Raw genomic sequence first — 15855 nt, forward strand, 5'->3', positions numbered from 1 at the left:
CGTATGGTGATGAAAGGTTTGCAAGTAAATTGCCAAGATCAGAGAACAACTCAACCCAACCATCAACCTCCTGATCTACACATTTTCTAAACTATTTCGTAAGTTTGTAGACCGGTAATGTTCCCACTTTGAAAGCAGAGATTGCACAAAACCAAAAGTACAATTTATTTTAAAGGGAACTGTATGAAAGATTTTCTATTCAGTAACTGGCTTTCTGACCCATTCACATTCCCAACACAATCTCATCATGATATCTTGCTACAAGATACTATTGAACATACTAACAGATCCAACCTTGCCTAAAGTCAGCAGGGCTTTTTACATGGGCAAGCTCAGAACAAGTATTCACTGAACTGCAGAGGAGTAATGGCCATCTTTACAATCACTTGTAAACCATAGAATCTACAGCTGCAGAAATGCCAGCCGAATCAGTGACCACCAAGTTTGCTCCTCAGAAACTTCAGGTCATTCTGCAGCCGACACAGGGTTTCCTGTGGCAATGAATGCTCGTTCAACAATCACTCCAATTTTCAAATTTTCATTCCCCTGTCAACTTCTGTCGGAATGGTCCATCTTTGTGGGTTTTTGTCGATACTGTTTCTAGTTCGTTACTTTTTATTCCTGTAAATGCCGGCAAGAAAATGAATTGCAAGGTAACATGCATTGGTAACATATACACATACTTTGACAATAAATTTACTTTGAACTGGGATTCTCCATTGTCGGTAATCTTCTTCAACCTCACCGACCTCCAAAATCGATGCATTCAGCAAAAGAAAATCAAGGGCTTGATGATGAGATGAAAATAAAGGTACCAGAAATTTAAAAGTGCATAGAAATAAAACTATCTGCAAATATGGAAAGAAAAGAATAGAGAAAACAGAACAGGTTCCTCAGAGTCAGGAATAACAGGGAGTAAAAAGAATGGAAATACAATTAAAGAAATACTTCGCTTGTATCTTCATGGCGGACGGCACAGATAACTTCTGAGAAATGCAAGGGAACAAAGAGTTGAATAAAAAAGTGGAATTAAGGTAAATTACTCTGTTTTAAAAAAATGTGCTGGAGTAATTAATACAACTGAAAGCCAATAAATCCCCAGGGGCATGAATCCCTACTGGGTACTAAAAGTAGCAGCCATGGAAAGAGCAGATGCATTAGTTGTCATCCTTCAACATTCTGCACAATACAGAACTGTTCCTGCAGAAGGTGACAAATACAAGCCTGCTATTTAAAAGGGGGAGAGCAAAAGCAGGGAACTGCACATCAATTAGCCTAACATCAGTAGCAGGGCAATTCTAGAGCATTTAATAATGGGTGTGATAGTAGGACACTTGAAACATACCAACAGAAATATAAAGTAAACATGGATTTATGGAAGAGAAATTATGTTTGACAAGTGTGCTGGAGTGTTTTTTTGAGGATGTAACTGTTAGAATAGATAATGCAGAACTAGTGAATGTGGCGCATCTGGATTTACTAAAGGCCTTTAATAAAGTCCCACATAAGAGGTTAGTATGCAAAACTAAAACATGTGTGATTAAGGGTAGCATGTTTGCTTGGATTGAAAGTTAGTTGGAGGATGGGAAACAAATGGGTCTTTCTTGGGTGGTAGCTGTTAACTAACAGTGTACTGCAGGGGTCAGGGTTTGGGCCCCAGCTGTTCACAACATACACCAGTGAGGGAACTAAATGTAATATTACTGAAATGCGCAATTACACAAACCTAGGTGGTCCTGTACAGAGCATGCAAAAACTTCAAGGTGGTTATAACAAGTTGGGTGAATGGGCAAGTATATGGCAGATGCAGATAAACGTGTAGTTACCCAGTTTGATAGGTTAATCAGAAAGGAAGAACATTATTTAAAAGGAGAGAGATCGGTTTATACAGTGTAGGGAAATGTATGGACATGCTCTTTTGTCGAAGGAATAAAGGGGAGCAAATTCAGAAATCAGAGGTGCAAAGGGACTTGGAAGTCCTAGTGCAGAATTCCCCCAAGGGTAACTTACAGGTTGAGTCAGTGGGAAGGAAAGCAAATGTTTATTAGCATTCATTTCAAGAGCAGTAGAATATGAAAACAAGGATGTAATGCTGTGGCTGTACAAGGCATTAGTCAGACTACAGAGTATTGTGAGCAATTTTGGGCCCCATATCTAAGGGAGGATGTGCTGGCATTGGAGAAGATCCAGAGAGGGTTCACAAGAATGATCCCGGGAATGAAAGGGTTAATCTTTAGATAGAGGGTGCTACAGATGGCTATGGAGGTCAAGTCGTGGAGTGTATTTAAAGCAGATGTTGATAGATCCTTGATTAATAAGGGTGTCAAAGGTTGTGGTGAGAAGGCAGAAGAACAGAGTTGAGAGGGAGAATGAATTACCCATGATGGAATGATGGAACAGACCTGATAGACAAAATGGCCTAATTCTGTTCCTAAGTTTTGTGGTCGTTTGGTACAAGGGGACCCGAGTAACCTAAGACACCAGTCACTAAAAGCAAACATGCAAATAGCATGCTGGTGTTGACTGCAGGAGAAAAGAAATCTTGCTGTGATCATACAAGGCTTTTGCAAGATTATAGTTGTGTGCTGGTTGGTCTCGTTTCTCAGAAAGGATAAACTTGTCACAGAGGGATTGTAGAACTGGTTCCTGGGATGACCAATAGTGTCATTTCAGATACAATTAGATTGATCAGACACATCTGTCAATACTGGACCTCAAGAGAGAGAATTTGTAGAACGTCTAAGGGATGGCTTAGACAGCTTGTTGTTGAGCCCACTAGGGGATTGGCTGTTGTGCAATGATCCAGAGGTGATAAGGGAGCTTAAGGTTAAGGAACCCTTAGGGAACAGTAATCACAATATGATCGAGTTCACTTTGAAATTTGAGAGGGAAAAAATAAAATCCAATGTGTCGGTATTTCAGTGGAATAAAGGAAATTACAATGGCATGAGAGGGGAACTGGCCAAGGTTGACTGGAAAGGGACATTTGCAGGAAGGACAGCAGAGCAGCAATGGCTGGAGTTTCTGCGAAAAATGAGGGAAGTGCGCTGGAGTTTCTGTGAAAAATGAGGGAAGTGCAAGACAGATATATTCCAAATAAGAAGAAATTTTCAAAGCGAAGAAGGACACAACTGTGGCTGACAAGTGAAGTCAGAGCCAAAGTAAAAGCTAAAGAGAGGGCATACAAGGAAGCCAAAGCCAGTGGGAAGACAGAGGATTGGGAAGCTTTTAAAAACTTGCAGAAGGAAACTAAGAAGGTCATTAGGAAGGAAAAAAATGAATTATGAGAGGAAGCTGGCGACTAATATCAAAGAAGATACTAAAAGCTTAAGTATATAAAGGGTAAAAGAGAGTCGAAGGTAGATATAGGACCAATAGAAAATGACACTGGAGATATTGTAATGAGAGATGCAGAGATGGCAGAGGAACTGAATGTGTATTTTGCATCAATCTTCACAGTGGAAGATGCCTGCAATATACCGGACATTCAAGAGTGTCAGGGAAGTGAAGTATGTACAGTGAAAATTACAACTGAGGTGGTGCTCAGGAAGCTTAATGGTCTGAGGGTGGATAAATCTCCTGGACCTGATGGAATGCACCCTCGGGTTCTGAAGGAAGTAGCTGGAGAAATTGTGGAGGCATTAATGATGATCTTTCATGAATCGATAGATTCTGGCATTGTACGGGATGACTGGAAAACTGCAAATGTTACTCCGCTATTTAAGGAGGATGGGAGGCAGCAGAAAGGAAACTATAGACCTGTTAGCCTGATATCAGTAACTATAACCATATAACAATTACAGCACGGAAACAGGCCATCTCGGCCCTTCTAGTCCATGCTAAACACTTACTCTCACCTAGTCCCAGTTGGGAAGTTGTTGGAATTGATTGGTAGGGATGAGATTACGGAATACCTGGAGGCATATGACAAGACAGGCCAAAGCCAGCATGGTTTCCTGAAAGGAAAATCCTGCCTGACAAACCTACCACAATTTTTTGAGGAAATTATAAGCACGGTAGACAAGGGAGATGCAGTAAACACGGTGTACTTGGATTTTCAGGCCTTTGACAAGGTGCCGCACATGAGGCTGCTTAACAAGAGCCCGTGCAATCACAGGGAAGTTACTAGCCTGGGTGGAGCATTGGCTGGTCGGCAGAAAGCAGAGAGTGGGAATAAAAGGATCCTACTCGGGCTGGCTGCCGGTTACCAGTGGAGTTCCACAAGGGTCGGTGTTGGGACCGCTGCTTTTTACGATGTACAGGTGTCCCCAGCTTTACGAATGTTCGCTTTATGCCACTTCGCTTTTACAAAGGACCTGCATTAGTAACCTATCATTGCATTACAAAGAGGATTTTCACTTTTACGAAAATTTTTCCCATATAAATTAATGGTTCTTCGCTTTACGCCATTTTGGCTTAAGAAAGGTTTCATAGGAATGCTCGACCTTTGTGGGGGGGGGGGGGGGGGAAGACACCTGTATGTCAATGATTTGGATTGTGGTATTAATGGATTAGTGGCTAAATTTGCCGATGATACAAAGATAGGTAGTGTTGAGGAAACAGAGATCCTGCAAAGAGACTTCGATAGTTTAGGGGGATGGGCAAAGAAATGGCAAATGAAATACAATGTTGGAAAGTGTATGGTCATGCACTTTGGTAGAAGAAATAAACGGGCAGACTATTATTTAGATGGGGAGAGAATTCAAAATGCAGAGATGCAAAGGGACTTGGGAGTTCTTGTGCAAGATACCCTAAAGGTTAACCTCCAGGTTGAGTCGGTGGTGAAGGTGAATGCAATGTTGGCATTCATTTCTAGAGGTACAGAATATAAGGGCAGGGATGTGATGTTGAGGCTCTGTAAGGCACTCGTGAGACAACACTTGGAATATTGTGTGCAGTTTTGGGCTCCTTATTTTAGAAAGGATATACTGACATTGGAGAGGGTTCAAAGAAGATTCACGAGAATGATTCCAGGAATGAAAGGGTTACCATATGAGGAATGTCTGGCAGCTCTTGGGCTGTATTCCCTGGAGTTCAGGAGAATGAGGGGGGGCATCTCATAGAAACATTCCGAATGTTAAAAGGCCTGAACAGATTTGATATGGCAAAGTTATTTCCCATGGTAGGGGAGTCTAGGACAAGAGGGCACGACTTCAGGATTGAAAGACGTCCATTTAGAACTGAAATGTGGAGAAATTACTTTAGTCAGAGGGTGGTAAATCTGTGGAATTTGTTGCCACGAGCGGCTGTGGAGGCCAAGTCACTGGGTGCATCTAAGGCAGAGATAGATAGGTTTTTGATTAGCCAGGGCATCAAAGGGTATGGGGAGAAGGCAGGGGAGTCGGGATGACTGAAAGAATTGGATCAGCCCATGATTGAAAGGCAGATCAGACGATGGGCTGAATGGCCTACTTCTGCTCCTTTATCTTCTAGTCTTATACATACAGTAGATTTTAGAATAATGGGAGTGATTTTATTAAGATGTGCACAGTTCTGATTGGGCTAAACAGATTGGATTTAGGGAGGACTTATCCAAGAATGTTGGAGGAGGGGTAAGTGAAGGAGAGGGTCTAGTCTCCTGATAGATAAGACATAGATAAAAGAGACAAAAAGACTGCAGGTGCTGGAAAGAAGGAATATACAAAAAATACCGGAGGAACTCAGCAGGTCAAGGAGGGAAATAAATAGTCTATGTTTTGGGTTGAGGTCCTTCATCCAGACTGGAAAGGAAGGGGACAGAAGTCAGAATCAAAGCTTGACAAGGGCGGGAAGAGCAGGTGCTGACAAGTGGTAGGGGAAGATGGGTGGGTGGGAAAGGGAGGAAATAAGGATCATGTGAGAATTTGGGAGGTGACTGGTGGAAGAGGCAAAGGGCTGAAAAAGATGGAATCTGATGGGAGAGGACAGTACACCATGAAATAAAGGGAAGGAAGTGGGGAAGCAGAGAGCAGAAGGTGTGGGTGATGGGTTTCGGAGAAGGAAAGGGATATAGAGGCCAGAGGGAAAATGTGTGGGGGAACACCGGAGACGTCAATGTTTTTGCCATCAGAGTGGAGACTACCAAGATGAAATATAAGGTGCTGTCCTTGGATCTGCATCTATCCTCAACTTGGCCGTAGACAAGATCATGGACATACAGTGGAGCTAGAAAGTTTGTGATCTCTGTGAAATTTTCTCTATTTCTGCATAAATATGACCTAAAATGTGATCAGATCTTCACTCAAGATGCAGTAATTGATGCCAGTGGAGTCACATGTTGCCTGTTTGGAGCTTGAATATTGATGAGGGAGGAGATGTAGGGGGCAGGTGTAACATGTGGGACGGTTGCAGGGATAAGTGCCCGGAGGGATATTGGTGGGGAGGCATGAGCAGACAAAGGAGTCTCAGAGAGAAGAATCCGCGAAAATCGTGGAAGTTGTCGAGAATGATACGTTGGACGCAGAGGCTTGTGGAGTGGTAAGTTGGAGGGTGGCATCTTCTTCCTTTTTTTCCCATGGTCCACTGTCCTTTCCCATCAGATTCCACTTATTTTTCAGGCCTTTGCCTCTTCCTCGATCACCTCACAGCTTCACACATCATTCCCACTTCTCCACACCCCTTCCACCTACCCAGCTTCCCCCCTCTCCTGGATTCACCTATTGCCCGCCAGCAGCTGCTCTCTCCCCTTTTATACTGGCTTGTGCATTCTTTCTTTCCAATCCTGATGAAGGGTCTCAGCCTGCAGTGTTGACTGTTCGTTTCCCTCCATAGGTACTGCCTGACCTGCTGAGTTCCTCCAACATTTTTTGTCTGTTAATCCGTAGACATTTAGGACAGAGATGAGGAGATATTCCTTCAATCAAGTGGCTGGTGAACTTCTCCAACATAGAAGATGCTACAGGCCAATTCACTGATTAAACTTAAGGAAGAGACAGACTTTTTTTAAAAACATAAAATACATCATGGGATTTGGGGAGACAACAGGAACACTGTGATGAAATGTATAGTCAATGAATGACACAGCTTCTTCTATTTTCTGCATTTCTATTCTGAGAATTCATTAATTTTAGGATTTCCGGATATCTTCTTGCCAAATCATCAGCTATGTCCTCAGCCTCATGGTACCTTGAAAGGGGGCATTCTGCCAAACAATTTGGGGTTGGATTGTCCTTATATCTACACTTTCTGAATCCTGAGGATCTTTCGCGTCTCAGCCACATGGTTCAAGTGCTAACTTGTTCAAGATAAGTTTTTTATCAAGTACATGCACGTCACAATATACAACCCTCGGATTCATTTTCTTGCAGGCATTCACAGTCAATTCAACAAACACAATACAATCAATGAAAGACCTCACCCAACAGAACAACCAGTGTGTAAAAGACAACAAACTGTGCAAATACAAAAAGAAAAAGAGTAATAAATAAATAAGCAATAAGTATCGAGAACGTGAAAGGAAGAGTCCTTGAAAGTGAGTCCATAGGATGTGAGAACAGTTCAGTGATCGGGCGAGCGAAGTTATCCCCTCTATTCAGGAACCTGATGGTGGAAGGTAATGACTATTCCTGAACCTGGTGGTGTGGGTCCTGAGGCTCCTGTACTTTCTTCCTGATGGCAGCAGTGAGAAGAGGGCATGGCCTGGATAGTGGGGGTCCTTGATGATGGATGCTGCTTTCTTGTGACAGCGTTCTGTGGAGATGTGCAGAATGGTGGAGAGAACTGTACCAGTGATGGACTGGGCTGTAGGGGCATTGGTGTTTCCATACTAGGCTGTGATGCAACCAGTCAATATACTCTCCATCACACATCTGTAGAGGTTTGTCAAAGTCTTAGATGACATGCCAAATTTTTGCAATTTTCTGAGAAAGTAGAGGCGCTACTGTGCTTTCTTTTTACGTGCTGGGCCTGGGATAGATCCTCGGAAATGATAACACTGAGGAATTTAAAGTTGCAACCCTCTCCATTTTTGATTCGCCCTGATGAGGACTATGGCCTTCCATTTTCCTTCCCTTAAAGTCAATAATCATCTCCTTGGTCTTGTTGACATTCAGTGAGTGATATTTCAATCTCGCTCCTACATGCTGATTCATCACCACCTTCAATTCAGCCTATAACGGTGATGTTGCCAGAAAATTTAAATATGGCAGTCATTGGATCCCTGGTTAAAGACTAGTGGGATATACATGTATGTATACTGTTACGTACCCGTGGGTATCTTGTACTTGTCACGTGACAGTGGTGTTGAAGCTATACTGGACTTAAGGTAGTGGTCTTGTGATGGTGGAGTGACATCATTTTCTTGCCAGTAGAGGTCATGTGACAGTTTTTTCAACAGGGTATAAAAGGAGGACCCCTCCCTGTGAGGAGGGGCAGTTCGTGGCTGGATTTGCCATTTTGACTCCATGCCACTGCGTGGTCCAATATTATGACGCAGTTTGGTTGAAAGGTGGAGTTTTATTTAATGCCTAAAGTTTAAAAGGTCATTGCCGGCAGTTTCTTTATAATACTGCCAGTTAAAAATCAGTGGAGAGTGAAGATCGGAGTTCGGGAGCTAAAAGATCGAGGAAAGTCGATTTGGACGGTGAAACAGGTTCGACCTTGTTTGATCCTCATTCGGAAGGAATTCGTTGGCTGTCCCTGTGGTAACCCCTGCGAATAATAGCAGAAAGGGTTGGGTACAGTTTTGTCAAGGAAAGGTCAGTGCCTTTAAGCCGTTTCATTTTCAGCTTCGTAAATTCTCCGGGAAAAGTATAGTTCGACTGGGAACCGCAACAACACGACGTGAAAGAGAATTTAAATCATCTAAAAAGTCTCTCCTTTAATGGACTGTAAGCATTTTGAACTTTTGCAGTACTACTTTGAAGAACTGTTTTTGCAACATCGCTTTGAGAACTGTTTAAGCTGCCGCACAGCAGCTGATTTCCGGTTGCGTTAGTCGTTTGTTTACTTTTGGGGGTTTGTTTTTCAGTGTTTAATAAATGTTTTATTTGTTATAAAAAACCCTGCCTCACTTGTATATTTACTGTTGCTGAATCCGTAACATTACTCATTGATTAGATTAGCTGGACTGGTGTCGGTGGCAGAGCCAGCCGAGGTGTTGAAGGAGCCAGTCGGGATGTTGGACGAGCTGGTTTGGGTGCAAAGAAGTTGACCTGGCTGCAGACTGTGTTGCCGCCTGTTGCACAGAAGCATCGAAGATGGTGCAGTATAGTTGTGGGAAATTGTCTTAACATTTCACTTGCAATTGCAAGACTCTGTTGGACAGTGAGAATGCAAGTCATCACAAGCCTATTACCATTGTCTGGTGGAGGAACAGTCGACATGGGAGCTGTGCAGCCTCAGTTGTAGCGAGAACTAGGCCTCAAGCTATGGGCTTGCCTGCTGCTGCAGACCAGATGAGGGATGCGGAAAATGCTTCTTTGCTCGATATTTTGAATTATGTAACTCGCTATTTTTGAGTGTTTGCTTGCTATTTTGAATGTTTTTCACCCTGGCCCCAGAGGAACGCTGTCTTGTTCAGCTGTATCCATGTATGGTTTGAATGATAATTAAACTTGATTTGATGATGGTTATAAGGTCAGGTGGGACAGATGAAAAAACAAACAAACATTTACATTTTAAGATATCTATTACTTTAAACCAAACACTGATACACTTCTTTTCCTATTTATTCATTATCCCCCGACTCTCTACATGTTACATCCTCCAGCAGATTCACCGAAGACAACAGCCAGTGGGACTTTTCAACTCCATCTGTTTTCCCTTCCTTTCCTACACTATAATCCACATTCACCTCTTCTCAATGAAACTCACCTCCTTCATTGTCACCCTTACTCATAGCCAAGTACCTGTATGCCCTGCTAGATCAGACTGGGATCAGTGCAACATCACATGCACAGGGATCACAATTCCTTTGCTGCAGCATTTACTATGAAGCCCTTGCTTGCCTCAAGATGTTGGGGGTGAACTGTTTCCTTCATGGCTGCAGTCCATTTCTGCAAAACTTTTTTTTTTGCAGATTCATCTGCTCCACTAGAGGAAACTAAACAGTCATCCAAATTTCTTCTGGCGGCTGTATATGGACGATGGAATCCCTTCCTCAAAAGACATTAATTTCAAGTTGTTGTTCCAGATTTATTTAAATAAATTTGAATAGCCCAGTTGTCAGATGGGGATTTGAACCCATGTCTCTGGACTATTTGTTCACACCTTTGGATTATTAGTACAGTATCATTTTACATTTGCAAATGCTTTGTTCTTAAAATTATTCTTAATTAGTAAAGGTGTCAAAGTTATGGGGAGCAGGCATGAGGATGGGGTTGAAAGGGATACTAAATCAGCCATGATGTAGGAACAGACTTAACGGGCTGAATGGCCTAATTCTGTTCCTATATGTTATGGTCAAATACACGTGTCAAGTGCATGAGTGTCAATTAATTCAATTTATTTTTATATCATGTCTCCTCTCCATGAATATTACTCTAGGCTTCATATAGAGTGGATTCTGGGCCATCAGTTAATCAGGGCAGATGCTTATTTGGGACAACTCATCGAGAAAATTGTCGGGATTTTCTCATTAATTTGGGACACTATGCTGCTCAATTGAGGCAAGAGACTTTTGCCGAACAGGTTCAAACTAGTGCCAGTTACATGCACTTGTTTAGCTGTTAGATACAACACTGTGGTTTGAGCAAAGTTTTTAAAATAGCGTCAGATGCACATTTGTGTTCAAAAAAGCAGTGATGATCTTTGTCACTGATAGTTGGCAAGAAATAAACAGCAAGACAATTCAGAACTGCTTCGCTCACTGCGGTTTCAAGCATCCAGGCTTAGAGATGCCAGAAACAGCCGGGATTGAAAAAGACACAATTTCACTACTTCAACAAGTTGGAAACTATGAAGAATTTGAAGATGTTGACGATCATTTTGAATATTACGATGGAAAGGAAGATTCGGAGAATGTAATCGTCAACAGCACTGCATGAAGGCAGTCCATGATCTTCATTAGGTGTCTGTGCTGATTTTGTTCATTTACAGTCAAAACAATGCAACGTGGACGAATTCTTCTGTCGGTAAGTATCAGGAACTAAAACACAGTTTTACAGTTCAGCAGTAGTATTCGTAGTGTTCTAATTTGTTCTGTATTCATTTATTTACATAATTTGTTTCTCATTTTGTCTTTTTTTAATTAAAAAAAATGGTTAACTATTTCCATGAAACTTCAGCTAATTGGGGCAGACACTTAATTAGGCCAAAATGTTCTGGTTCCGATATGTCCCCATTCACCGGAATCCGCTGTGGTAAAATAATCTGCTTTGGATTTGAATGCAGAATCACTTAGGTAACTTAAGCAGCTGGACTTGACGTGCATCAACATGGTCTGGAGAAGGAATGGGCCAACAGGCAGCCAGTTTTGAGAAGGATGTTCCACAGTCTCTCTTGACCGATGGAATCCAGGGCTTTATTGAAGGTTAAAAAGACTGTGTATAGTGTCTAATGCCCTGTATTTCTCGGGAAGAAGATCATGTCAGTTATATCGCTAAATGGACAGATTTTACACTACAATATGTGGAGCAGCTCCTCAGCGACTCAGAGTAATGGACATAAAGAATATTGGTCATGACATTCCCCCAGCAACTGGGCTTCTCTTCTTTCTTGAAGATGCGAACAACAATGGTCCTTTGTAGTTTTTTTCCCACAAGTACAAATGTTGTGGGGGGGGGGGGGGGGGGAAATAAACCTTCATAAAGCAGGAACACTAGTGCTAGACACACAATTACTGTGACTCTGCCCAACTACTACATTGTGCACCGTCCAATATCCAGAATCTTATCCATTCAGTCACGCATTCCCATTGCCCAACCACAAATCCAAATGACACCAATTCACTGCACTTCAGTAAACAGACGGCAATGATTTCAAACCCTTTCATGGAACCCCCTTCTCCTGTCTATTCGATTAACTATACTAAGGGACGCAGAAGAAGGCTTCCGTATTGCCTCCTTCCTCATCACTGAATCTTCCTTATTTGTAGATATGGCAACAGGAAAACTAGAGCAGAGGCTTGTGGGCTCATGTTTGAGACCAAACATTCAGAAATTGAATGACTTATACAAAGGGTGGTACAACGTTTGAGCTTTCTCCCTGAAATGTAGTTTAACAAGAAGGGAGGAATCTCAGTGAACCCAAAAACATGGAACCATGCAAATACTGGGGGGGGGGGGGGGGGGGGGGGGGGAAGGAGGGGGAGAGAGAGAGAGGGAGAGGGAGAGGGAGAGGGAGAGGGAGAGGGAGAGGGAGAGGGAGAGGGAGAGGGAGAGGGAGAGGGAGAGGGAGAGGGAGAGGGAGAGGGAGAGAGACAGACAAAGTTATTGAATAATAGGCTAGGTTCTATATTCCACACTAATTGTCTCTGTTGTAGCACCTCCAGTCACCACTCAAACCCACCTTTAGATTCTGTGTCTATGACGGGCGTGCTGGCTTCCCGCTGGTCTCCCGAGTCCACCGAGATGCTCCTTTCCCGCTTCACCTTCCCTTTCAAAGCTCCCAAGTTTGTCACAGAGTTCTGGGAGCCTTTAAGTCCAGAGTTTCCGGGAGAAATCTGACTTGATTTTCCGCCGTGACTACTTGCTCCTGTGGCCTTTGACCCCAGGCCGCAGGGCGTTCCCTGGCTAGCATTTGGGGGTGGGGCATTGCTATTGACTGGCTTGCCGTGGTTGGGCAGTTTACTGTCTGGGTGCATCTGATTGGTCACAGCTTTTGGCGACGGGACCGGTGGAATCCGGATTTCTGTCTCGTGTTTGATTTTCAAACTGTTTTCAGAAAACCTGCCAGGACAGAAAAAGATGTCAAAATTAAAATAAATAAAATGCAATTTTGCAAATATCTCACACGAATCACAATCCTGCCTGTTCCTATCAGATGCAAACACAATTCCTGGTAGATGCATGATCAGTACAGCTTGCAAACCCACAACTTACAAGAGGTCAGAAGGTACAAGTTCCAGACTGAGTCTGTCATTTAGTCTCGAGGCTATTCTACTATTTAAAGTGTGATTATGTCTGATGTAATTCTGCGTGCAGTTATATATGGTGGTGGCTTCTCCTCATCAGATGCTTCTGGGTTCAAGCCCCATCTCAGATGGCAGGACTTTCATATGAAGAAAGACTGGATCGACCAGGCTTATACTCACTGGAATTTAGAAGATTGAGGGGGGATCTTATTGAAATGTATAAAATTCTAAAGGGATTGGACAGGCTAGATGCAGGAAGATTGTTCCCAATGTTGGGGAAGTCCAGAACGAGGGGTCACAGTTTAAGGATAAAGGGGAAGCCTTTTAGGACCGAGATGAGGAAAAACTTCTTCACAAAAAGAGTGGTGAATCTGTGGAATTCTCTGCCACAGGGAACAGTTGAGGCCGGTTCATTGGCTATATTTAAGAGGAAGTTAGATATGGCCCTTGTGGCTAAAGGGATCAGGGGGTATGGAGAGAAAGCAGGTACAGGGTTCTGAGTTGGATGATCAGCCATGATCATACTGAATGGCGGTGCAGGCTCGAAGGGCCGAATGGCCTGCTCCTGCACCTATTTTCTATGTTTCTATGTGGGCACGAACATCTTGGCTGGGAAACCTGTAGACCAGGAGGGTCCTAGTTTGTTGGAAGTGTATCCTACAATTGAAAGTTTAAACCAAAAGGTCCATCAGGTGAAAGTAAAAGCTCAATGAGCTGGGATATTCTCTGGTTAATATTTACCCTTCAGTTACCACTTAAACAGATTCTCACAGTTCAGCTTGTGGGAACTTGCTGTGTATAACATGCGACTTTGGGCAAGGATACACTACTCATGTGGCAAATGGGATGAATATTGATGGGCAGGGACATGTGGGCTGAAGGGCCTGTTTCTATGCTGTACAACTCAATGCCTCCCTAAAATAGTTCTGTTTAAAAATATCGTCAAGGGCAACAAATTCTTCCCGTGCAAAGCAATATCTTTGTCTGTGGTAAAAGTATATCAACTGCAGATTTTGAATTTTTAGCTTCCATTGCTCTTTATGTGCTAATGTCCACACTACGAAGAAATGTTTTCTTCCTGAATTCTTAGGTTCGAATTTAAAAATTCTACCTTGCTGTTAAAAACCTCTGTATCCATAGAAAGAGTTTCTCACTACCTATATTTCCTTTCAAAATCCCAAAGCTGTGAAAGAAGTTATTCGTCAGTCATCTGTGTTCCATTGGCCAAGAGCGCATGGGATCCATAGGACGCAACATGGCTAGGCTGAACATTGTGCACCTATCTGTATTAATCCCATTTCCTAGCACTTGGCTTGTAGGTTTTATACCTTGGAAATTTAAATGCTCCTCTAGATACTTTGTAGACAGGCTCTGTCTCAGGCATTTTGTTTTAACTTCTAACCACCAACTGATTGGAAACATGCTCCTTCCCATGAATATTGAAGTGAATCTCCTGCACATCCTCTCCAGTGCAATCACATCTCTTCTTATAATTGAGGATCTGAAGTTTACATAGTTCATCAGCACATAAGCCAAACAAAGAGTCTTCAGGTGAGGAGAGGGCACTAAACACATAGAACAGTACAATCTAATCGTTTCCTTCCACAAAGTCCTCCATTTCAAAGTTCAATGTTCAAAGTAAATTTATTATCAAAGTACACATATAAAACCCTGAAATTCACTTTCTTGTGGGTATTCACAGTAAATACAAAAAAACACCAGATAATCAGTGAAAAACCATATACAGCAAAACGGACAAACAACCAATGTGCACAAGACAACAAACTGTGCAAATAACAAAAAAAAACAGTAGATAAGCAATAAGTATCAAGAACATGAGATGAAGAGTCCTTGTAAGAGAGTCCATAGGTTTTGGGAATAGCTCAGTGTTGGGGCAAGGGAAGTTGAGTGAAGATATCCCCTCTAGTTCAAGAGCCTGATGGTTGAGGGGTATTAACTATTTCTGAACCTGGTGACATCTATAGAAGTTTTAGAGGACATGCTGAATCTGCGTAAACTTCTTGGAAAGTAAAGGTGCTGCTGTGCTTTCTTCATAATGGCACTTCCGTGCTGGTCCCAGGACAGATCCTCTGAAATTATAACACTGAGGAACTTAAAGTTGCTGATGCTTTCCACCTCTGATCCCTAATGAGGGGTAGCTCATGAACCTTGTGAAAATAGTCATGGGAAACATAGCAGCCAATTGTGGAGAAGCAGATCCCACAAAAAGACAGGAACTGTCCACTGAAGGATACAAAGTAGAATCTTTCTTGGAGAATTGGCAATGTACAGCTTTGAGAGAATGAACATGGGAATATCACTAACTGGTGACTATGATTAGCAGATGGCAACAGGTCTCATTCCAAAATTATCCACTTGGTTTAGAGCATCAATTCAACCAATTCAGCACTGAGTAGTGATGATCATGATACTCAGGGAAAGCTTCCGTGGACAGAATGAGGTCACAGTTAACAGACGGTCTCACACCCGGTTAGTGGATGTCTGATCAGGTATATACTCAAGGGCCTGTGCACAAGTGGACCATTCTCACTTGAGTTACTGCCCATTGCGTCACTGGCATTTAGGTCCTCCACCTCTGGTGGTGTTCAGGGCTTCCTTCATCGTGTCAGTAGCTTCTTCTCTGTTTTCACTACTGTCGGTCATGCAAGTCCCGGGTGGAGACTCAGGAATACCATCACACTCAGATGTGGAAGGATTCTTCACTGCTGTCTCCATAACAGTTTCCTTTTACCAGCCAGTGTGGTTAGCCCTAAGCCGAATCCCCAAACCTGGAGGATCAACGGACCACTTAGTCTGCCCTCTACCCGTTGACCTGTTTGGCATGGGTGACCCTAAGCATAAAG

General features: G+C 42.7%; 1 protein-coding gene across 6 annotated transcripts in view; it reads right to left on the minus strand.

Annotated features, from left to right (window-relative positions):
• LOC140716882 (B-cell CLL/lymphoma 9-like protein) overlaps nucleotides 1–15855 on the minus strand; it is a 150540-nt gene that overhangs the window by 22099 nt on the left and 112586 nt on the right. For all 6 annotated transcript variants that reach the window (XM_073029900.1, XM_073029901.1, XM_073029897.1 and 3 more), the window contains one exon: nucleotides 12427–12806. In XM_073029900.1, the coding sequence (XP_072886001.1) occupies nucleotides 12427–12806 (380 nt within the window). The remainder of the gene's footprint in view (nucleotides 1–12426; nucleotides 12807–15855) is intronic.

The sequence above is a fragment of the Hemitrygon akajei genome, chromosome 26, assembly GCF_048418815.1.
Source record: "Hemitrygon akajei chromosome 26, sHemAka1.3, whole genome shotgun sequence".
Lineage (NCBI taxonomy): Eukaryota > Metazoa > Chordata > Chondrichthyes > Myliobatiformes > Dasyatidae > Hemitrygon > Hemitrygon akajei.